The sequence below is a fragment of the Pyxicephalus adspersus genome, chromosome 8, assembly GCF_032062135.1.
Source record: "Pyxicephalus adspersus chromosome 8, UCB_Pads_2.0, whole genome shotgun sequence".
In the NCBI taxonomy this organism is placed as follows: Eukaryota; Metazoa; Chordata; class Amphibia; order Anura; family Pyxicephalidae; genus Pyxicephalus; species Pyxicephalus adspersus.
The window spans coordinates 34,054,228-34,079,885 of record NC_092865.1 but is presented as its reverse complement, the minus strand read 5'-3'; the positions used below and the strand labels follow the sequence as shown (position 1 = coordinate 34,079,885).

At 37.6% G+C, this 25,658-nt stretch overlaps 1 protein-coding gene across 5 annotated transcripts in view; it reads right to left on the bottom strand.

The window, feature by feature from the left end:
- The window catches only part of AGL (amylo-alpha-1,6-glucosidase and 4-alpha-glucanotransferase), a 66,873-nt gene that overhangs the window by 34,667 nt on the left and 6,548 nt on the right, over positions 1–25,658 (bottom strand). For 2 of the 5 annotated variants that reach the window (XM_072419974.1, XM_072419973.1), the window contains exons 1-6: positions 19,462–19,569; positions 19,024–19,173; positions 8,840–9,050; positions 4,352–4,518; positions 2,227–2,430; positions 296–477 (exon numbers count right to left, since the gene is read on the bottom strand). In XM_072419974.1, the coding sequence (XP_072276075.1) occupies positions 296–477; positions 2,227–2,430; positions 4,352–4,518; positions 8,840–9,050; positions 19,024–19,105 (846 nt within the window). In that variant the 5' untranslated portion in view covers positions 19,106–19,173; positions 19,462–19,569. Of the gene's footprint in view, positions 1–295; positions 478–2,226; positions 2,431–4,351; positions 4,519–8,839; positions 9,051–19,023; positions 19,174–19,250; positions 19,404–19,461; positions 19,570–25,658 lie in introns of those variants that run through there. The other 3 variants (XM_072419977.1, XM_072419978.1, XM_072419975.1) reach the window with 2 other exon arrangements.

Genomic DNA, 25,658 nt, shown 5'->3' with positions numbered 1-25,658 from the left:
AAGCAAGTAGCCTAGATTTGAAAAAATACTGAATTGAGAATGCTGATAAATCAGGACCCAGGGTAGCTTGCAGTTATCCTCTATAGCTCTATTTGCTGATGAAATTTACCTTATGTGATACAGTCCAACATTTACGGTTTTCTCTTAAATAAACTGATTTTGGATTTAGAGCAAGTGTGTTGCACCTTCCACTGTCTCACTGCATAACCTGAAAATCAGTGCTCTATAGAATCCAGTGTTACAGTGTATGGTCAAATGATATTACCATTATATAAAACAAGGATGACTAACTTACATTTAGCTGCTGGTCATTTTGGATGAGTGCTGGAAGCCCCCGTGCAGCGTATTTTCCAGCTGCCACTTTACAGGTAAGGTGCCATAAGGCTCTGTCCAGTAACCAGGCTGGTTTAAGGTGAGGAGAGTTTACCAAGTTGTATCCGCACTCTGGGTGATCATGAATCCATTTGCTATTAGCAGCTGTAAAACATAATAAAATGAAATAATATTTAATAAATTGTGATGGCCTTGTTTTCAGCAAGATTTGGCACCAATTTGCTGTAATTAATGCAACAATAATAACATAATATAAATAAAATTGTATAACAATATTATGATATTTTACACAACTCCGCAACACTTCTGCCAAAGATAAGGCTACGTACACGTCAGATGATTGTCGTCCGATAATCACCTCAGGGCTGATATCGGATGGGAATCTGGCGCGTGTACAGCGCTGGTCATTTGTCGTTCATGAATTTGTCCTGGAACTTCCACAGATGACGAACAATCATAATGGAAGTGAAGGGAAGAGAGATCAGAAGGGTAACACTGTCGTTCTTCTTGCTCCCCTCTCCATAGAGCAGAATGGTGCTGTATGTACAGCGCTCATTCATGCATTGTTCAGTCTTTTGTCATTGGAAAGGATCATGAAAGATCCTTTCAAACAACAATTATTGAACCTGCGTACGCAGCTTAAGGCACCCAGAACAATATGTGAAACAAAAACAAACCAGCATTAACATTTTTTTAGTAGGCATCACACTGTTACTTTAAGGGCTGGTGTGGATGGATGGTTAATGACCACATGATGTATGCCACTGTATGGTTTTGCTTGTCAGCTTTGATAAACAGATTGCAAAAATGATTTCCACTGCAATTCCACATACCATTGTGCAGTCAAATTAGGCTGCAGTGCTCTCAATATTAGACTGTTCTAGATATTTGACAGAACTATTTTTTTTAACACATACAAGGGATAAGAAGAGAAGTGTGTTCCTCTTACTAGAGTTTTACAGCGAAGTTTGAGCCACCTCTTTAATTAGTCTAAATTGAACATTAAAATCAAAGGAGGGAAAGAAAGAGGTTTTGGGCTCGCAGATAGTTTTGAGAAACAAAATTGTTGTATTTAAACACATTTAGTAAAGTAAACAAGTTCAGACAGATCTATACCTCATAATTGTTTGACACTTCACAGTATATGGGTAACATTGTACATACGTATATTCAAGGAATACAAAAAAGGGTGATGAAGAAGACCGTGCTTAAAGTGTATTAAATCCAAAGCGTTTAGCCACAAATGGGCTTCCTCGGGGATATGATAATAAGCAAGCTTAACGGTCTGTTTATGTACATAGAGATTGAATAATGAAAAAGAAAACTGAAATAAGTACATTGTTTACACAGCAAAATCAATAATATATATAGGTATGTCAAAAAGATTTTTTCAGAATAATATCATTGACACAATCTATCTGTGTAAACAATGTCCCTGAGGAAGCCCATTTGTGGCAAAATGCTTTGGATTTATTACACTTTAGGCACGGTCTTCTTTATCACTCTTTTTTGTCTTTCTTGAATATACGTATGTACAATGTTACCCATATACTGTGAAGTGTCAAACAGTTATGAGGTATAGATCTGTCTGAACTTGTGCAAAGCCTTTTCAGGTTTTTCACACTGCACCATGCACCATCATGATAACTTAAGTTAAAGATAAGTTAAAAACAGAATTTACTAGACAACAAAAACTGAAAGATATAATGTATCATATGGACACCCTGACAGTTAGCACTTCTCACTTAGTGAGGCTGTGAGAAGTCTCCTGCAGCCATCTAGAATTGTTGACAATGTTGCTTTAATCTTTTTTAAATTCCTTGTTACAAAGCATTTAATTTTGCCATGTGTGTCCAAGTTGTTACATATGACTGTATATACATGAACTCTCACCTGTATGGTTATATACAACATCTGTGATGCACAACATATTCCACTCTGTCCTCATCTTGTGCACCAATTTTCCAACATCATCCCATGTGTATTTCTTTCCTGGCCTGGAGAAATCAGGATTCAGCTCTAACTGGTTAGCCAAAGAATAACAAGATCGAGATGTACCCAGAGTCTGGAGGGGAGTAAAGTGCACCATGTTGTAACCTAAAATGTATAAAATGATGTATTACAAAAAATAAAGAAAATTTCCTAATGCTGTAATGGGTTTTTAAGACAACATGTTTGTTGTAACTAAATAAACATTTTTTATTCTGTGACATGTACTAATTATAAAACACTCAAATTATGTTTTTGATAGAAAACATGATAAAGCTATTTACTTATATGAGGACAATGCAGATTAGGATGACAACACAGATTAGGGTGACAACATCAATTAGGGAGACAATGCGCTCACAGATGGGGTGACAACGCAGATTATGGTAACAACACAGTTTAGGGTGACAACACAGATTAGGCTGACAACACAGCTTAGGGGGATAAGAGGCTCCACAGATGAGGATGATGATGATGATGATGATACTGTGCAGGGGTCTGATATGGCAGTGGAATGGGGTTATTGTATTTTGAATAAATGCTTTATTTTTCATGGATTCCAGCTGACAAAGCCAACGCCATTAGGGGGACTGACATTCCAGTGCAAAAAGAAGAGAATACATATCTAATATTAGGTCTGATGTTAGAATTTAGGTCTGCTTTAATATGACATAGGCTCTGCTACACATTTTAGAAGAGGTTAGGGTTTTGAATAGTAGGCTGATTCTGTTGGCAGTGACCTGCTCGGTTGGCCAACTGGAGACATTGGCCAGTTCTTGGCCAGTAGCAAGTAGCAAGGTTGCTTATTTTGTAATTCGTGCATTAGGTGATAGAAGCTTTGTACTGACTTAAGTGATGACAGTGTTCTGATTCATTTTCAATCATATTTCTGCTGTAACAACAGGTGGTTCTTGGCGGTAAAACTGCAGATAATCCCAATCAATTTTGAATAAAGAAAAGATAATATTATTAGTGTATGCCTAGAATAAAAGCTTGGAAATTATGGCACTATCCAACTAGTTGGGGAGTCTCTTTATGTGACAATGAGCTGGTATGGGGGCGAGAATAGCCAAACTATACAATTGAAATTCTGGTGATTAAGGCTATGTACACACTTGCAATGGTTCTCATCCGATAATCGTCTCAGGACCGATATCGGACGAAAATCTGCCTTGTGTACAGCTCCCAACATCTGACCGTCCGTCCTATCGGATCCACGGACAATGGACGACGAACGATCTTAATGTAAGTTAAGGGGGAGATCTCGCAGCGGGGTGCCGCTCTGTCGCTCTCCCCCTTCCCTCTCCATACAGCAGAAAGGTGCTGTATGTACAGCACTCGTACTAGCATCGTGCAGTAGTTTGTCGTTGGAAAGGATCATGAGAGATCCCTTCCAACGGCAATTATTGCATGAGTGTATGCAGCCTAAGGTTGTCTACTTATCTCTTAGCCCTAAAATGGTCTTTTAACATAGAGCTTTGGCAGTTCAGAAGAGAACAAAGAGAACAGGAAAGAAAAACTTTACAGGTAAAAACACACAATACAATGCAATACTATACTGTACTATCCCTGTTGTATATAATGATGTTAATGTACATTTTATTTACAGGAAACAAGTACTACATTCAGTTTCTATGCATACGTATATTCATCCCTACTTCATTATTTCATTGAAGTGAGTGCAGACCTTAAAGAAAATAACTTGTTTGAAAATGTATTGAATTCATGTAATTTGATGCTATTTCAAGCATGGCCAGTAAATAGGTGTCTTGAGGGTATTTAAACATTATATATACAGAGTGGCAGGGGGGTCTTATGGGTTTGTGGAGCTAGCGATCCTTTTGCAGCATTGGCCCTTTAAGCCCCTGTCCCAGTGCCACTCCTGTCTGACACTTTTTTCTCTGCTTTGGAAATACATTCCCATTAATATTGAAAGTAGAATGAGAGACTTTGTCTTAAAAAGAAGAACATACAATAAGCCACCAGAAAAAAGAAGACAAAGGATTATTTATCAGCAAAACTCTAATACCTGACTCCTTGGCTACTTTCAGCCTGTCCTCCCACTCGTCGAATGGCCCCAGGCATTTTGCAAGAAAGGTCTGAAGGGTGATACTATCCAGAGGGAGCACACGGCTATCAGCTCCAATTCTCAGAAGTGGATCCACTACAATATAACCTTCCCCACTCTTCTTTCCACTGCAAAAGAGAATAAACACAGGACACATTGTAATATTAAAGTGTTTGCTGAAAATTGATGGGCACAACTTTAATACACAGTGAATGAATGACTTTTTGATTTTTAAGACAGGTCCTAATATTTCTTTGTATATGTATATTTGTATAACTTCTGAAATGTACAAAATAATTAACACTGGAAATTGTAGAACTATTTTAAAAACTTAAAAAAATGCTTATATATGAAATAATAAACTAAAATGTTTTCGAAGATAAGAAATATATGGTTGCTAAGGGCAAAAGATTTACAATTTCTAAAACTACATCCCAAAGTAATCCAGCTAATGTGGGTATTGGTTTTTAACCACATCTAAATAATTACCTATAGTAACTAAATGTACTTTTTTTTATTAAAATATGAAACCTGATTTGTTACCATTTTTGTTCCAGTTCAGTTTTTGTAAATCAGTTCTTCTAAGCTGGAAAGGATGTCAGTTTGTATCTGTAAGGATTTGTTTTTGTGACATTGTCATCAATTGCAATACAAATGTCACAAATACAGCCATTCTCTGGTATTATACTATAGGTAAAAGCAATTGATCGTATTGATATGCAGTTAACCAGCCTTGTGATTAAGGTTCCCGTCCGTCAGGCCAGAGTCTCAAGTACATTGCTCCCTGGACGTATGTTCACAAAGCAATAGAGACCTGACTGTCCCCATGTGGTGCCATGTATCTTTCAGTCTGATATTATGGAGAATATTATTATTATTAATATTATAATTATTAAGAAGCAGTATTTATATGGAGCCAATATGTATTCTGTATATTAAATAGGGGTGCAAATGACAGACTGATACAAACAATGACACATGAGGAGGAGTGGATCCTGCCCTGAAAGAGCTTACAATCCAAGAGAATGCAGCAAGGTAATATGAAAGCAAATGTAGACATATGAAAACAAATGAAGACAAATGTATTTATGTATGAAAGTTCTGTATAAAAATATATTTATTGACTTACTAATAAATTCATAACAGTAGATTTTCATTTTTTTATTATCTGCCAGTTATTGAGCTTTAAATCTACAGAAGGCGCACAGAACAGTCCAGCATTTATAGACAATATGTGTAGCTAGAACTACAATACACCTCTTGCTTGGCATATTCCTATAAATCATCAGAGCCCATTTATCATTAACTACAAACAGAACAAGCAATGAGCAAGCTCAAAAGTCATTTATTAAAGAGCCTAATAAAAAAATTGGTAAATGTGCAGAAGAATATAGCAGAAAGAAATGTGTAAAAAGTCCCATAGTTCTGGGACAATGATGTCACTCACAGTAAAGCTGATTATGTCCTAGAACTAGTTTGCAGCCTGGGAATATTTTACCATAACTTACATTGGATGCTTCTCACAATTATTTTGCTGCTTCATAGTTTAGCTGTATTAGGGTGTCTGCTGTTGTACACCCAGGTTTGTTCCTTTACTGCTGAAAGAAATACAAATTGCAACTGAATTGCAGGGGAGGGTTGCTGAAAATAAATCTTGGCCATACAGGAGCTCGGCTATGGTTGAGAAATACTGCCTGGCACAGAGGCAAAGATGGTAATGCTCTAAAATGCTACCTGCATTAGAAGGGGCATCAGGCAGAATGGAGGTCTTAAAAGTTGTGTATTTAAAGTTAAGTGTTTGGGGTTGCTGGGGAGTTCTATATTTCACAATCTGGTTTATATAATCCTGTTCTGGAAATATATATATTTAAGAAGCTCCAGTGATGCGATATCTTACTCAAATCCCTCTCATCACAGTCTTACTTGTTTCTTCAAAACAAAGAGTGAGGCTTTGTTACAGTGGCTGTAAAAAAATAACCATCCTGGGGCTCAGGATCAAGAATATGGGTCCCCGGAAGCTAAAAAACAAGAAGGATTTATCCTCTACTACATAAAATCCGATGTGACACGTTTAAGGATAACTGTATTTAAAGGGTTTGTTCCATTTTTATTAGAAAAAAAATTATAAAGTAATGGAAATGTTGATTTAGACCTGGAAACTCAGTGGTCACAACATGGACAAATGGCTTTTTTTAATGTGAACCCTGAAATAATTCCACAGGAAATACAGTACACACCTGTTTAATTGAAGCCAACAGACTGCCAATTCAATGGTCTTGCCCACACAATATCACACAGGCAACAAAAGGATTTCTGTTCATTACCAGCACGTAATCAACAAGTAATCTCAAAGAACTGTTTACACCCATCAAACAATAGCCATTCATTTGTATTCTGTACATGTTAGTTGCTCCTTTATTTACTCACACCACAAGCTTACTAAGTGCTTATTTCCCTTCACAAAAATCTAAATCCTTTACTTAGTAAAGTATAGTAAAGTGTACCATGAAATGCAAAACCAAAACCAGAATTATCTGTAATGTGGGGATAATATTACTATTAACAATAGTTTGCCTATTTATATAATATTGATGCATTCCACAGCGTTTTACATTTGCAAGCAATTTACAATTAAAGGCAATCCTCCTGCATATAATATAGAGATTGCAAAAGGGGAAAAGGGATAAACCAAGCTGCTCTGTGATAATCTAAATAATGAGTTTAGACTATATTGACTAAAATTTTAATGTTTGGTCCATCATAAGGTCAGCAGTAATAGTCACTGAAGAGAGGACCCACAGAGATCGTTACTCTGACTTATGTTAGGTGATTATATTCAATTTCTTGGAGCTTCTGGCTAAGTAAGAATCCACCTAGGAAAAAACAGATATGAGCAACAAACAATGGAATTTTACCTAAAAAACAGTAGAAAAATGTCACTCCCCAATCTCTTCAGTGGCCGTGCCACAGAAATTGCTGGAGTCTGGAGAGGTGGATGCTGGGACATTTTAATATATGTGCACACATATTGCTACCACTGACTGTGGGGAGTTACATTGTAGGAAGTTTTCCTGTCCATGACAAATATTAGCCAACGTGTCTCACTATGTACTTTAATAACGGGGTTCAGTTGTTGTTTAGGTACATAGAGGAACGTGTTCCTATTGGCTGATGGTTGTTAGGAGAAAGAGCTTTGGCGGGCTCTGTGTGCTGCAGGCAGGAACAGAATGGAAGGGGGAAACTTTGCCAGGTGCCAGAGAGATGAGGAGATTAAAAGTGTTCACAAGAATTCAAGATGTCACTAAATTTTTTACATGATTCACATGCTTTGAGATTCTATATAAAATTAAAGGCAAAATATGAAACAGTTTGCATGGCATACTGCTGTAACACATAATAATATGCATTATCGCCATACAAGAGTGTGAAGAAGCCCTTCTATTGTTTTGGAAAACATGCAGAAAAGTGGGCTCTCTGTCTCTATTTTAGGTCCAAATCGATAAGCTATTACTCTATTATTTGTTACAGATTGTAATAATGTAACAGAAAGGGAGAATATCTCCTAAAGGGTATCACTGACAATCCAGGAACGCCTTTCCCTATCCTAATATTAAAAGTTCTTTAAACACTGTTAAGTGTCTCAACTAATGATACTATGGACACATTCTGCTTCTATTATATAACAGGAAGCAAAAGGGAAATCTCCTTACAGCGAAACTACAATTAAGAAATAAAAAGATTAAGTGGGAGGTTCTTGATTGCAAAAGGGTTAGGCGATGCGCCTTCTGCAATTACATAAATGTACCTGCTGGATTGCAATTTTTTTAAATACTCCAGCATATATATACGCAGCAGCCTGGGGGGATGACAGGAGACCCAGCATTCCTGGCATCATACAGGGAGCTGCTCATGCATAGCTCAGTATACTTAAAAAAAGGGTTGCGATCAGCCAGATAAGCATGTTTCATTACGGAAGAGACATTACCTGTCCCTTCTGCAATAAAAATCCTACCTAATCGCAATTTTCAATGTGGAACTGTAGTTCCAGTTTAAGGGAGACACAGTCAGAAAAATAAACATGACAGAGATGCATGTGCTTTAATAACTTTTATTAGCAAAGTCAATGGAAATAAAAAAAAAACAGTATGATATTTTATATAAAATGAAAACAATTCCAGCTCTCACAAAGTGGTAGAAAAAACATCAGTAAACATTAATCTGCATGGCAACTCCCTAAAGCAAAGAAAATCAGAGATGATAAGATATGAAATGAATAAAAGGAGTGGCCTGCAAAGATCTACCTGACTGATTAAACTCAAATATAACATTTGAAATAGATGACCTTTTCATGAAGCTACTTAGATTTTAGATTGAATAATAAAAAGGATATATCTTTAAAATGAAATATTTTTAAAATAAATATATTCAGATGAATTTTCTGTAACTTACTTGAGATCAAAGCGATACTGAAATGAGCCAGCAATCTGCAGATCTAATTTAGAGTACTTGTCTGAATCCTCTTCACTGCCAGCAGGGTTGTGCCATTGTAAAGGATGGAAAGTCAGATGGTCATAGGTAACCCCAGGTGGTGGATAATTGCTATATACAGTAACATTCTTCCCTTGAAGAGTGGGGCCCAATCTGAATTGCAGCTCGAAGCCTAAAAAAGAAAGTATAGTTTGGTGACTTTACATGAGACACAGCAAAGCTAACTTCTCACTAATCATAAATGTACAGCATAATATTGTAACAGCTAGTCTTTAACTTCACACTGAACAGTAACTCGTAACATTTGCAAAAGTCGATGGGACTTAGCATGATGAAATCCTCAGTACCAGAAAATCAAGCTGAAAAGGGAACTTTACCTTTATTATTGCACCCTTTACTGTTTACATACATAAAATAGTGAAGCTCAACTGCACACTGATATAAAAATATCAATGGGCGTGATATCTAAATGCTCTTCAAGGCTGGAGAGGATACACTTTCATCAGTGAAGCTGAGTGATCCAGCAAACTCAGAATGGATCTGGTCCAGGATTCAAAACATTTGCTAACAAATAGCAAATAACTTTGAAGAAATCCATTCTAGGTTTGCTAGATCACCCAGCTTTACTGATAAAATTGTATACTCTCCAGCCTTGGAGCTCTTTAATAAACCAGGTCCAGTGAATGTACTTGTTTATTATTACTTAAAAATGTAAATTTACAATTAGCTGGTGTAATAACCTAATTTTACAAGACTTTCACCTCTTGTAATCCCTGCGCAGCAGAATACTAGAAGACATAGAACAGAACCCTATCAGAAATCCTCCATACATATTTGCTCACAAGGAACATGCTGAGGAGACAGCAGGGATTCAATCACAGCTAGGGGTAGAGATGTCACCTAGTTGTGTTGCATAAATAATGTGGTGGAGTCAGGCCGCCGGCTTGGCTGTACTGTTTGGCAAGGTTAAGTAAATTTCAGAACTAAGTGGACAAAAATAGGAATCCCTTGGCAAGTAGCCAGCTTCTTTATATGTATTTTATTATTGTATTCAGTACTTTGCCTGGAGTTTGTTTGCATAGAAAAGCAACATGACTATTTTATTTATTAAACATAAAAAACATAATACCTAACCTGGGAACCCTGGGAAGAAGGAAATATATACCCAAGCAAACCAACTGAAGGTTCCTGGGTATCTCTCTATATAAACATAAAGGTGACAAAATAAGAATCTGTACTAAGTATCAGGTTTAAATCTGACTGTTGATGTAACAAGCAGAGACGAGAAATGGTTATGTAGCACATGCTTTAGGAATAACCCTCCTAATTCATTCTGCAAAACTAAAACTGCTCATAAAACATGTCCCTGTGCTCTGGCCTTTGCAGCGCTAGGTCCCAGGTTCGAATCTTGGCCAGGGCACTATCTGCATGGAGTTTCCAGGTTCTCCCCGGGTTTGAGTGGGTTTCGGCCGGGTACTTCTACATCCCAAAAACATGCAGTTAGGTTAATTGGCTTCCCCCTAAAATTGACCTTGGACTGTATTGAAGACATTTGACTATAGCAGGGACATTAGATTGTGAGCGGATGGACTATGGACTTTGTACAGCGCTGAGTAATATGATGGCACTAAATAAATACTGTGTAGTAATAACAATATTATTATTTATATAGTGCTGACATATTATGCAGCACTGTACATTAAATAGGGGTTGCAAATGACAGACAGACACAGACAGTGACACAGGATGAGGAGAGGACCCTGTCCAGAAGAGCTTACAATCTAAGAGTGGTGCACCATTGCAGAGAAAACACTGGTTACAAGAAACCAATCCTTCCAGGAATGTGGGGCTTCTGGTCCCCAACTGCACTCAGTGGTTCCTGCTGTCGGTGCCTAGACCCTGTCTTATGGGGATTTCAGTATGTTTTACAATATATCTGGTAGTCGTGTTTTTTTTTAACATAATATTTGCAGTAAGGCAATGGGTTTCACTTATATGGAAATGACAGAAAGGTTCAGATTAATTTGAAATAATCATCCACAACAAATCAGAAAAATAATTAGAAAAATATTGTAATAAAATATTGTAAAAATATTTTTTTCTCTCATCCTGCAAACTTAAGTGGGCAGCAAATGATATTCATGTTATTTTCAGATAAGTAGATGACATTGAAAGGTCACCTCCAGGCCCCATTCCAGCCTCCTCATTGCACTGTCTGCTAATATTAGCTTGTCCAGCAAGGATATATGCCATGGGTGTCCTGTTTCTGAGGGCAATGACACCAGGAATATTTGTCTCAAATTAACTTGGCCTTTTACCATTCAGGAGATGTCGGCAATGTAAAAGCCTTGGATAAGGTCAGACAGATACTATGCTACATATATAATATTTTAGTCCTACACACAGGGAAATTTATGTCACACAATGATGCAATGTATACATCTGATACCTAGCAACAAATAGACTTAAGTAAAAGAAAATGTTTGCCCCTAAAATGTTCTAAGCATAAGAAAATATAGCAATTGGTAAAATTGCTTAGGATGTACAGAAAACTGTTACAAATGCAGAGTTAAAATTACCTTGTTCAAATGGAGAAAGAATAAAAAGCTGGCTGGTACTTTTCATTGATTAGGCTTTGGAAAGTTGTCTTTAATAGATATAGAGCTCACTAGGCACAGGAAGTTGGACAAAGTACAGTATGCTGGCTTCTAATGTGCCACAAATACTTACAAGCTGGCACGCCATGCTGGACTTAAGGAGCCTACAGGCAATGATGGACAGGCATGTAGGCATGATTTAGATTAATGAACAATTTTAATTACCAATGTTCCCATCAAGCTGGCACATGACCTTTTGAGTGGGGAGGAGGGAGCCCTGTAAGTGCCAATTTGTCTCATGCAAAAAAAAAAAAAATCAGTTGGGAAAATACTGACATCAGTCTGTTCTCCTAGCAGGTTTGGCCAAAGAGCACTGGGGAAGGCCTGCAGACATACAGACAATGTTTGATTGTTTCTGGTTCACCAACATTGGTATTAGTTTATACAGTAGGTACTCCCACACATGGGCCGAATGCCATCTTTTGCCCTAAAATGGCACACATGATAAAATATTAAAATGCAATCATATTTGCAGTTTTACAACAGGACACTGCAGAATGACTTCACCACTTGCATTGTACATTCCATTCATAAAATGCAGGATGCAGTATGGAGCTTGTAATGTGTCATGTCCTTCTCTCTACCAAACACTGCAGAAAGAATTCCATGATTAGAGAGGCCCATCTGATTAACTTACTGGTCACATAACCCACCTCCCCTCCCTGTATTCATTTATCTGAATAGCGTTCCACTTGTTTTGGAATCCTGAAGTAAGAAGATCACTAAACACATTTGCAAAATACACTACAGTGTATTAATGTCCAGTTATTTTATCAATAAGGCTGCGTTAAAGATCTAAGGCCCTTCCACTGCATTATAACTGCAACCCTTAGTGCAAACTGATACATCCCTGGGGTATTCCCAGGCTATAAATGAATGTGAATATGAAAGTTACCAATCCCTGCAAAGAAATCAAAATTTGCTTCTGAGGGCATATATGTTTTGTGATGTAAGAAAGCCATATATATATATATATATATATATATATATATATATATATATATACGTGTGTGTGTAAATGATTGGCTTGATTTGAATAATCCTATTAATGTGTTACTGTTCAAATCTTAATTTGAAGAAAATGTTGATGATTATATGTACATGGGGCAGCCATATTTTACTCACTACATACAGATGAAAAGGCTTTACATTTTTTACATTTTTTTGTAGTACTACACAATGGTTGTGCTATAATGTTGTTTTTCTTAGGTTGGGCTTTAATGTTCCAATCACCAGCAGAACATGATAACTTTCTTTCCATTTTCTTCACCCCCTCACGTTTTGTTTATCCCCTAGAAAAAAAGAGTGGGTTGGGGAAAGATCTCAGCTTTGCGTACATTTACATAGAAGGGTCTTTCTTACTTTCTTTCCTCTCAAAAATTTAAATGAGACAGCAGAAGAGCAAAAGATTAGAAAGCACATACTGATGAGGAGGGGAGAATCAATGTTACCTGATGCTTTTACCCAGTATTAGCTCTTTGAGGTTCACTTTGAGGTATACACAGCAATAATAGCTAACTCTGAGAGGCTGATCAAACCACTGCCATTGACCTTGCATTGCAATGACGTCAAAATCAATTCTATTCATTTGGCTAAGGTTACAAATGCTGCATTTGCATGCTGTGCATATACATTAAGAAAAGAAAAATACTGTATATTAGCTTCTACTGTGAAATAAAAAAACACATCAATGCAAAGCAAAAAAAAAAATAAAACAAAACAAGTCTGAACAATAGCTGCTAACACATACTGACATTGATGCTATGCATTTAGTGCCTGTCACCTCACATTACATGGACTGAAGCTGTGTGAATCCAGACCCAATATTTGGACAAAATAGACCATTCTTTCTCCTTAATGCACCCATGTTTTTTTTTTGAGAACCACATCAACAAAGTGATAAGCTATAAACACAAACCACTAAAGTTCTTCTTGCAGGATTTCCAGCCTATCCATAAAACCCTGTCCAAAATCTTACAAATACTTTGTGTACTATTGTGAAATGTAAAACACAAAGGCAACAGAACCTAAATAATTTCAACAAAGATGATATTACAAATACTGAACGTCCTGTAGTGATTCGCACTATTAACATGGATCCTATATGACCAGCTTCTATAGTTTCTGTGGTTTCCTGCCATACTTTAAAAGCCTTCTGGTAGGGTAGGTGGAATCTGAAAAAACCATGCGAGATTGCAGTGTGGGACTAACGTGAGTGATCTACATTCTCTCAGCAAAATGCTGCGTAATATGACTGCACTTCATAATAAAAACCTAAAATACTAATACTCTATATAAATCTTGTAACAATAAGGGAGCATACTGTACATTATTTACATTTGTATTGAAATATAACAACCTATTCATACTTGTTATCATACAAATGTCAGCACTTGCCTAATAAAATCACCATTATCAGATATACCTAAATATGGAAAGGAAACACTGTGCTGTATTGTACTGAAACTTTATAACATTGTAGTATCACAAACATTGCAGTCCTACATCACAAGTCTACTATTAAATCATGCTAAGAAGAAAGACAAGTATTAAAGGTGAAATGCAGAATAAATCCTTATCAATAGCACAAATGTGCCTGACCCACAATGTTTTAGATATGTTATAGCAGGCAGCAATGATTTATACCTGGTTTGAAGGAGAGGAGGCAAAGACACAAAGGCACAAATACAAGAATTAGTAATAAACAGATCCCAAGGAAGCTATTTATATGTCTTTAAAAGAACATAAAGCGTACCATGGACTTGTGTGCAGACAAAAAAGCCTGTTTGCGTAGATTTAGAAAAACAGTCTAGCAATATAGACACATAACGTCAAATTCTACAGGAAAGACCCTTATCTCCCATTCTTAATTCATCAATTAACAAAATAAAACTGAGGGAGCTGAATTACCATTTGTAACCATCCCTGTGCAGGAAGACATTTGTGTCAATTAATGACTGCAGTTCCTCAATGACTCTGTTTATCCTCATGTGCTACCCAAGCATGGTGGTGCAATCTGACATACATACAATGAGAAAGCAAATGCACTTCTTTTACTTCAATCAGGACAGGTCACATTAACATGGAGCCAATGGAAGTCATGCATGCACAAAATGTACCTTTCCGCATGTTTTCTATTCAAGGTCATTTAATGGTTTCCTTGAAACCGTGTAAAAAAAAAACTCATGCATGAACAGATCGAGTTATTATTACTGTACATCACCAGATTTATATCATTCTATTCTTTTTGTGCCAGAATCTTTTTGCAGCACTGTTAATTGCATCATTCAGTACTGACCACTGGTTTAGCAGAATAAATCTACTGTATATAACACAAACTGACAAAACACATTGCAAGCTGGTTGTACAAATTTGTTTAGGCTAGTCATATACTATGTAATATTTGTACATTGTATTGAACCTGAAACCATATATTGTGTGTGATCATTCTTTTGGTTAGATAAAATTGTAAAATTGATTGAAATTAAGATAAAATCATGTACAGTGTTCTCTCCAGTCCCTTTTATCCAGGCACACCACCTGGCACTTTTCAGGAGCCACCTGGCTGTCATCAGACAACCACATAGGCCTTGTGTAGATGTAGAAAGATACCAATCCTGCTGGAAGAATAGGAAAGGTTTATACTTTGTATCTTTTTCATTCTCCATCTCCTTGGAGCAAAACTGACAAGCTGCCTGCTCTCATTGTAAACTAGCTTTTACATGGAGCTATCAACATTCTGAGGTAAACAAAACAAAATGTAAGTTTACAGTACAGGGCTTAGGGGGGTTCACAGTAGCTGTTTCACTACTTAAAATTTCTTGCAAAAAATGGTTAACTTTGGAACAAATGCTCAATTGTTTTGTCATTTTAATTGGGCAGTAGGACAGAGAATCTTGCTGTGCATTTGTTCAGAATTGACATACGTTCAAGAGCAGTTTGCTACCCCAGCCATCACCATAGACTTGAATTGGAACTGCTTGGCACCACTATAGAAGTGCTTGTAAGCCTTTGCAAGCTTTTTCCACCTTGTAGTTTCAATTAAAAAAAGGCTAAAAAGCTACTTGAAAATGCTTGAAAAAGCCTAGCAGTTACCACTTGTTATACCTCCCAGGGTCTAGCAGTTACCAGTAGGCATGCAAAATGCCACAGTATTCACTAAAATTGTTGTGTGTTGCCCTACTCATGTTTTCAATACCTGGCTAAAAAAAGGAGAACACTGTTGTAGTTACAAGGATAGATGTAAACTGAATACATTATTGATCAAAAAGTAACATCAAGAGCCAAAATTATTAGTGCACGTCTAGCAGATGAACTACCGTCACCAATGTAATAAACTAGACTATGTTAGGGACATTAGATTGTGAGCTCCTCTGTGACACAGTAGTGATATGATTATGGACTCTCTAAAGCATTCCATAGGATTTTAGCACTATAAATACATAATAATAATATATGAAAAACACAGAATGCAGGCACACAGACCCAATGAGTTGTTTAGATAGGCCTGCACATCACACACATTTAGTATATGTGAGGAGTTTGCACAGACATTACACAATCAGATTGTAATGTATATGGAAAGACTTACAATACATTAAAACCTCAGGTAAGCAGGCACATTGTTATACCATCTGCAAACTCGGGTAAGTGATTCACTTAAATCTTTGCCTCATTGGCTGTGTTTTGTTCAAATTGCTGTGAACCACTCACCTCGGTTACAAATCATAATATAAATGAATTACCAGGGAATGGTTCAGCACTACCAGAGGATTACAGAACTTTTCTTGCCATAAATAAAAAATACAGCTCTGCTTCTCATCATGTCACTTATATCATTTGCACAATTGACATGGTCTCTGGCTGCCAACTGCATTGTGGGTATTTTAAACCATTAGGGACTTTAAGTAGTCAATGGACTTGAAAGAGTGTTTTCAGTCAGTCCATTTACATTTATGATTAAATGTATATATGTAGCTCTGCTATTTCTTCTGTACAAAGTATTCTCCTCAATGTCAGAAATCACGTACCCAGCCCCTCGTTGTTCTGCCATACAATGCAGGACTGCTGGTCCTGCACTGTAAGCAATGAAGTCAGAAAGCTGAGAATGGTTGGACAGTGAAATGGCTTCAGGGGATTGGTCACATGAAGTTGAGAAGAACTGAGGCAGTAAGAATTAAATGAGCATTTAACCTATGTGGTGCAGGGGAGACCCCACTTTATGGATATGTTGCCTAAAAATCCCATGCCACCTAACATTATTCCTCTCAATGACAAGTGGTATCAGCAGTACCAGTTGGATCTCCCCCATAATGCAGACTAAACTCCACAGACTGGCCAATTTAGGCAAATTATATCACCAGATTAAGCATACATATCTGTCCATCCACAATGGTCTATAGGCACCAAAATGCTAGCCATACACAACACCTTTGAAGTTACTTTCTGATAACTTCAAAGGTGTCTGTATTTACAGTTATATGACTTATAAGGAGGCTGATAGGTCCCCTTGTTTCATTTAAAGATTTGAGTGTGAAATATTGCTTAAAATCATAGAAATTGCTGGAAAATTGCCCATTTTATGACTGTCATAAAGTTTAGGATTTCAGACCCCAATCCATGAGGACAGATTAGTAAAGGAAATGTTCTACACATAATAAGGTGTATGAATATTAAATTCAGTTATCCAATCACATGAAAAGCACATTTCCAATATATTGTATAAAGATTCCCAACTTTTTTAGGAGTATGGCTGCTACTTTCAGAACACCAGCTTCTATGGGTAAGGCTATGTCAGATGATTCTTATCCGATAATTGCCTCAGGGCTGATATTGGATGAGAATCTGGCGTGTGTACAGCGCTCATTATACGTCGTTCCATCATTTGTGCCTCTCCATAGATCAGAATGGCTCTGTCTGTACATCGATCACAACGACAATTATTGCACGTGTGTACGCAGCCCTACTCTAATAGATCAACCATGGAAACGAGGAAATTTCTAATTGACAAGAATGTCATATCACAGTTATTGCTGCAACCTTCCAACTCCTCTCTAGATTAGTCCACACTGGTACATATGTGTGAAAGTAATTTTACAGGTAGAGTATTTTCACCATATCTGGAGAAGAAGGAATGATTACTTATTAATATTACACAGTATTTATATAGCACCATCATATTACTCAGCGTTGTACAAAGTCCATGAGTCATGTGACTAGCTGTCACTCAAAGGGGCTCACAATCCAATGTCCCTACCATAGTCATATGTCTTAAATACAGTCTAAGGTCAATTTTAGGGGGGAAGCCAATTAACCTAACTGCATGTTTTTGGAATGTGGGAGAAAACCTGAGTACCCAGAGGAAACCATGCAAACATGGGGAGAACCTGCAAACTCCATGTAATGCCCTGGCTGAGATTCGAACCTGGGACCCAGCGCTGCAAAGGCCAGAGCACTTACCTATGACCAATTTCAAAACGTTAAATAGTTTTTTCAAAAGAAAGTAAGAACTTCTAGAACTGGAAAATACACATATTATGTTTAAAACTATAGCTGTACCCTACCAAAGCTAAGCTGCTTTTAAATGATTAATTCTAAAGTAAACTTGTTAATTTACATAGACCTAGCAGAGCTTGCCACTGGATTATAACCCAATTAACAAATACGTAGGAGTCAAGCAAAGATGGGGGTGGGTAGCAGATGGGGGTTGGGACCAGTTAACAGATACAGGCTTGTATACTACCATTTGGTGGCAGGCACAAAATTGATGTTTGTATTTTGACCTTTTTAGTTAACATATCACATGAACGTTAAAGTTTGGGATTAAACAAATGTTATGCCTGGGGAGCAAACGTTCTACAATGCCTTTCTGCAAACAACAACTGCAATTTTTAATTTTGCAATTGCTTTCTGTGGCTATTACAGCACCGTGATGGTGTAACATTTGCATGCAGTCATAAAGCACAAGTTATTTTCTTGATTCTGTTGATACTGTTGTACTGGTAGGAAATTCCACAACAGTTCGGAAACTTTGTAACATCTTTGCAACTAAATGATTGCTAACTGTTATCTATGACACAAATTATATGTTGTTTTTGCACTGTAATATTATTTCTGATTGACACATCTCCCAGTGACCTGTGTAGAAAATAGAACTGTGTATAGCAAGAATATTCTGATACACTGAGGAAGACTGCAGCACCAGATAAACATTTTTGTACTCTATTCAAATAAATCAAAGAAATCTTGGTTGAAAATATTCTGTCCATTACTGTTATCAATGACACAAGACAGTAGTATAATAGTAGTAACTTCACAATATATTATAAAAAAGCTTGTGGTTTGAGAAATAAAAACATCTTTCAAAGGTCAGATCAATAGCAAATGATTGACTAAAACCCCAGAGTATTAGAATGTGTTGTTTCAATGCAACATTAATTCAGATCCAGAGGGAAACCAGCTCTTTATAGAATGGATCGCACAACGTACCCTGTTCAAGCCTGAAGAGTCTTTTCTCCAGCTTCTCCATATCATTAAGCATCAGAACCCGAACCTGCTTAGTGTGCTCCATTGTTGCTTCCTGTCTTTGGTTTCTTTATCAGATAGCAGGCAGTGGTGGCATAGGAATACAAGTGACCCCTGCAAAATATAAAGAAGGAATTATAAAAAGAAAACAAAACAACAGAATTATGCTATGGCTAAAGCATCACGCTTACATTTTGTAAAACCTGTCAAAGCTAAGTAAAGGAAAAACACTGAGTCAGTGTGTACTGCAATACAGGGATCAGTATGGAAGGTGTGTTGCCTTGCACAGAGCTCTCAGATACACAGTGTGCCTGAGAAATTGAGGAAGCTGTAATAACATGATGCTGGCATCTAAACAATGCCTGTTACCCAGCAAACAATCTAAATATATATGCACCTCACCTCCTCCTCCGTACTCCCCCTCCAAAGACCCTCTAAATGTCCCTGAGACCCAGGCAGAATCCGTAGGACGTGCAGTGAGTGACAGAGCCAGGACAGTGCAAAGACCTGGGACCTCCCACTGTACTTAATGCACCTCAGCCCACCTATCACACGCCAAGTACTATGCATAATCACAGCCTGACCCCTCCCACTTCTTACAGAAAAATACACATGAGCAGCTGGGATTTACTGCCTGCCTTCAGATACAGCCCCTCTACTGAATGCTAAGAACATACACATACAGCTCACACTATGTCACCCTTCACAAGCAGCTGATCATTCAGTCTCCTCCATATCCTGACAGTCCACACATACAAGTATTTAGGATTATTAGTGAAGAACAGGGAAATAAATACATAAGCATTCAGTTTTATTTTTATTTTTTTAGTTACACTTACAGTACAGATCCAGAATGCAGATTGCTTTGCTGCAAACAATGTATCCCTTGTAACCCATCTAATTTTTTAACCTTTTTATAAATCATCCCAGGTTTGCAATACAGCAAATAGAACTGCAATTCTAAGCCTTGTGAAAGTTTCAGATGCGGGGTGACAATGATGTGTGATGATATTGACTTAGCACACATCTTGGTTTTGGAACAAGGGGTTAATAAGAATCTAATCAGCTTACAAATTATTGTTGTTCACTGACTTCTGCACAGCAATGGACAGCTATGTGTAGTCTGACACACTGATGTGCTCTAAGCACTTACTCATTATTACTTTGTCCTTTTACTGGCTAATTATAAAGAGAACCTGTGTCATACAGAACAAAGAAACAGGTTCATGGTAATAGGGTATCAAAGAGAAAAAAACATAAATCGCCATTTTTTTTTAAATTAAAGCTCAACTCCAGGTATGGCAAAAAAAAAAACTTCCCTTCCCCAGGCATACGATTTATACAATTGTTTTGTTTATAGTGTTAGGGGGGTAATGCCAGCGCCTGTGTCAATGGTGAATATGGAAGAAGCAATGTGGGGTTTGTCTGCGGGGGATCCAGGCATAAAGTAAGTAAAAGTCTCCTTTACTTTGCACCCAGTCATGTATGACCATCTAACTCTTTCAGTACAAGGCTTCCGCCACTGCAAGGTAAGATTTTTGCTAAACCAAAAAACTAAGTTTAATAAAACCAAATACCCCAAGTCACAGGCACAACAACCTCAACAATGACCATGGATATGTCATTATACATATAAAACATAGTATATTTATTTCACACTGTGATGCTCCTAGACAAAAAGTGTCAGCAAACACTTTTATCACTTTACTGCACTCAACTGTGTAGTTACAGAACTATGGGCCCCATTGCAGAATAATGCAACCCTGCACCGCCACTGATGGTCTTCTAGCTACATATCCCAGTGCTCATTTTTGACAATGACCTTTTAGGAGAAGTTACTTCATATTTGAAAGGACTCTTCACATCAGGAACACCTCTCTATATCAGAATTGTCCTCTTAAGAGCACATTTGTTTGGCCTACTTACCGGTACATCAGAGTCTGCCCTTCATATTATAGTTTCTGCCTCTTTACATCTGTACCCTTCACCTTTCACATCAGAGCTTCCCCTTTTACATCATATTACCCCCTTTTCATCTGCCAGAGGAGATCTTCTACCACTGTCTTCTTTATCTGGGTTATGATGGATAACATTATCTGATATGTAATGAGCAGCCAGTGGTCATAAAGATGGAACTACAGGCCCTCTGCAGTAAGGAGCTCGGTCTTGATCAAAACTTCTACATCCCCTGTTGGTATACCACGGACTACATCTTTAACTTTTTATATTAAAAGGATTATGTGAACGTATACAACATACATTATGTATAGCATTATGTTCTTCAATATCTACTTCATTCACATTTTTCAGCCGTACATACTGATTTCATTCCTGATGCATGTATATGATATTAACGTAATATTTATGGAAAAATGATGAGAATAATAGAACCAGAATGTTGAAACCACAGCGTGCCTTGATCTAACTTGCAGGATATTTATGATTTCCACACAGCAGGAAGGTTGAGTATCCTTAGTACAGTGCCTTTTGCTGATTTTAAGACCACAATTGATGCAAAGTTATGAAGGGGTTAAAAGACATGTAAAGTAACAGTCCTCACATTGAGAAAGAGCTGCAACCATACAACTAAGTATAAGCATATTTTGAAAATGTTTTTTTTCTTCAATAAAAAAGTGTTTATCTGTGTAAAGGCTGCTGGTGGTTTTCACTATTTCTGGCTGAACAATAGAGGGCAGCAGAGCTGTAATATTAGCTACTTGGCTATAAGAAAACTACACATCCCATGATTCCTTGCCTTGCGTATTTGGGCGTTCATGCTCAGCTCTATACAGCACCGTGTATAATGACACATTAAGTCATTGGTCCTGATTGATTAAAGTTCCCCAAGTTTATAGAAGATAGACTATCATGGGAGAACTTTAGTAATTTAGCAAACCTGCAATGGATCCAAAATTGGAAACATTTTCCAACAAAAAGCAAATCACTTCGGAAAAAACAATTTGCTGGATCACCCATGTTTACCTTGAATAGTGCATTTTCTCCAATCTTGGAGCGCTTTAGTAAATCAGTGAATATTGGCTGTAATATAGCCATGGATATTAAAGACATAAGGTTCTTTGCAAAATATATCAAGTATTTATGGGGAAAAATTATACACACATTTTTAAAGCAAAATGAGAAAAAAATGTATCATTAAAACAAATAGGATTTTATTTTTTACTTTTGTGACACTTTAAGTTGGAACTTTCTTTGTTGGCTAAACAAAAATGTAAAATTCTTGCTATATGGCCCTTCCCAGGTCGGATGCTTTTCAATTTAAAGTGTCACTAAAGTTAAAAACAAAGTATAGGGTAATTAAAGTCCTTTAAAAAGGTAACTAAACAAACATTTATATGTTAGTAAATCAAAAGCAAAAAATTTAACATTGATTGTATCTCCTAATGATACATTCCTTTCCTAATGTTTTCATTTGTAGCCACCCCAAATACTACGAGTGTAAGCACCCCATTCATAGCACACAATGCAGGGGATCGTGGGACATGTAGTTTTTTTTATAGGCCAGAAGTTGACATTGCAGCTGCTCTGCTAGACAGGGCAAGACAGAAGACCTAATGCTTGAATTCTGCAGGTAGGTAACATTTATAGGTATTTGGCCTCTATCATCAAAATTTGACTGGACAGGGGAAGGAGAAGCAGTAGATTGATAAGCCTATATCTGTCACTCTGATCTCTCCTTCCATTGTCATGCTCTGTGTTAGCACATTGGAACAATAGCTTTTTTCTCCTAGTAAAGCTTTGCTGTATAGGGAACTGCAAGAAGATGATACAAAGGTAAAGTTGGGTATTTGCGCTGCTTCTATGAAGTGTTAATGAACATAGAGATGCATTCATAACTGTCTGTCTGGAGCCATACAAATAAACATACAGTTGTATTTACCTTTGAAATGTTTCATAGGGAGCCATAGATGTTCACATACTACAGTACATAGCTAATTTATAAAAGTAGCACACAAATATGCTTACATGTCCTCATCTATGTGTTTTGGTCTGTGTTTGAAAAAATGCCTTGGCATATCTCAGTACACTTGTGTGTTTTATGGAAAACAATGGAAAACAATAGAAAACTTGGTACTTGCACAGGTACTGCTTGAAATTCAGTACACACACATTAGAGCTAGTTCCCACTGCCAGCACAGTCATACACAAACAAAAAAAAATCAAAAAGTCCCGCAACATGTTGTGCTGTTTATGGAATCCCTTTAAAGCAACACAATGTACATCATCAAATGCACTGCAGTATGAAAAAGCTGTGGCGCAAAATTAATAACACAACTTACATAGTGCTTCTGGTAAATTGAATACATGCTAATGCTGACCCGGTACCTTCTGTTCACCCTGTGGGCTAGTGATGGCCATCTGCCCTCATATATCTAATACAGGCTATCACTGGCTCTGCTGCTTTTTACTCATGCTAATGGTGTCCTTTTTCCAATCAACAGGGTCTGATGTGTAAATGTTCTTAAACAAAAACAGTTCATATTACTTCTAACAACCAATTAGAAAAGGGGCGCTCAGCTCCAGAGTCCTCTGGCATATGTCATTCATTTTCTTTATGCCATTTTCCTTGCTTTACACAAAATAAAGTAAATTTCAAAACAAAACTAAAGCTACACTTTTAGGAATACATGATCAGGCAGGTCATTATTGTAGAAAGGGAAAGGCTATGTACCTGCAATAATCTCTCCTGGCTGCCTCATCACTCAAGGTTTCTGGCAAAAATAAAGCTGAGCTGCAGATTTGCAGAATCGGTTTTAGTTGCCAGGAAACCCAGCATTCCCGGGTTCCTCTGCTCATGCCAGGAATTATTGTACTTGTGCGCACTTGCCCGTCATTCCAGACTGGTCAATAATCAAGATGGTCATAGATAGCCAGGAAGAAGTGAGGAAAGAAGATGGCATCACACTGTGTGGGAATGAGAACAGGTGAGTAATGGGGAGGTTTATTTCAGATTTAAAGACAACCCATGATCATAGCAATATTGGTGATGTTATTGCTGACTATTGCTATTGCCATTATTGGGTGGATTAGGAAGATATATGTAACAGTAAACTCCTGATCTACACATTTGTTCCAGGGATATAATATTTAGGCATTTCAGCTGATATATTTCATATCACCATGAGTTTCTTTTAGGCAAAGGGTAGTGAAAATGCATGTTTAAATTATCAGTAGACCTGAAGGGTTAAGGCAGTCAAAGATACATGTAAATTTAGGCCAAACAAACGTACAATTTAGCTCACTCCCTTTAATGCTTTTATATTGGTTCTTTACTGTAAAACTGACCCTTGGGTGACATAAGGAGCCAGCTCCAGGAAAAGTTAACATTTACATTATACTTCAGTTACCTAGGTTGTAAGATTTACTATCCATTTTCCATCCATATGATTCTGATAATATTTTTATCATAGACTCAATCTGAACACAACCACCCACTCTCCCATCGCAGACTCAGACCAGCGATGGGAGACTGGGCAGGTTCTGGCATCATGACGTCACTCTGGGAGAAGTTTCTTCCCCTTTAAGTGACACATGGCTCCCCCACGCATGTGCGGTCTGGAGCCGGTGAATTTAGTGGTCCGCAAGCTAGAAAAGGTGGGGGACCACTGGCCTATATCATTTACCACTAGTGGACACAAAGTCCAGTTAAAATGGAACTAATGTCCCCTGATTGTCACTAATGTTCCCTGATTAGGCAAGTGTTTATTGCAGAAAAGTTCAGGTGAAGTCCCTTCTGCAATACAAGTTCTTACTTGACTGCCCAGCTATCAAATTTTACTAAGCTGGGAAGGCAGCTTGCACATGCCGGGAATGAATGAGCATGCACCTACGTCCTGGCATGCCTAATTAAGGTTGCTGAAGATCTAAATGAAGAAGATAAAAAAAGTAAGATGGCAGTGCCCTGCAATGGAATGGAATGGAGATAGGTGAGTAGCACAGGTTTAGTTCCACTTTAAGCTGTGTTTCAAAAAGGAAAATATACAATATTCAAATGTCTATTCACTGGAAATGACAGAAACAGGAATAGTATAGAAAAGTATCTACAGTCTACTGCAGGTAAGCAAATAGCAAACAGACCAACCCTTAAGCCGCGTACACACGTGCAATTCTTGTCGTTGGAAAGGATCTTTCACGATCCTTTCCATCTATAAGAACCGCACGATGCATGAACGAGTGCTGTACATACAGCACCGTTCTGCTCTATGAAGAAGGGAGGGGGAGAACGAAGGAGTGGCACCCTGCTGCGCCCTCTCCCCCTTTCCTTGCATTAGGATCGATCATTGTCCTTCGTCCGTGGATCTGCCAGGACGGATCCACGGACGATGAACTACGCGGGCTGTACACATGCCAGATTCTCGCCCAATATCTGCCCAGAGCCGATTATTGACGTGTGTACGTAGCTTTAGTATTTATTGAGTACCTAGGTTTTTCTGCTCAACTTTTAGAAGTACACCTATTGTTGTAACAGCTATTCCCACTGGTAAATCTGGTACACACAGAAAATCTGACCCTTCCCCATTTTACCCAAAAATTTGCCTTTACCTTAAAAAGCAATAAAAACTATACTTGCCTCTCTTCAC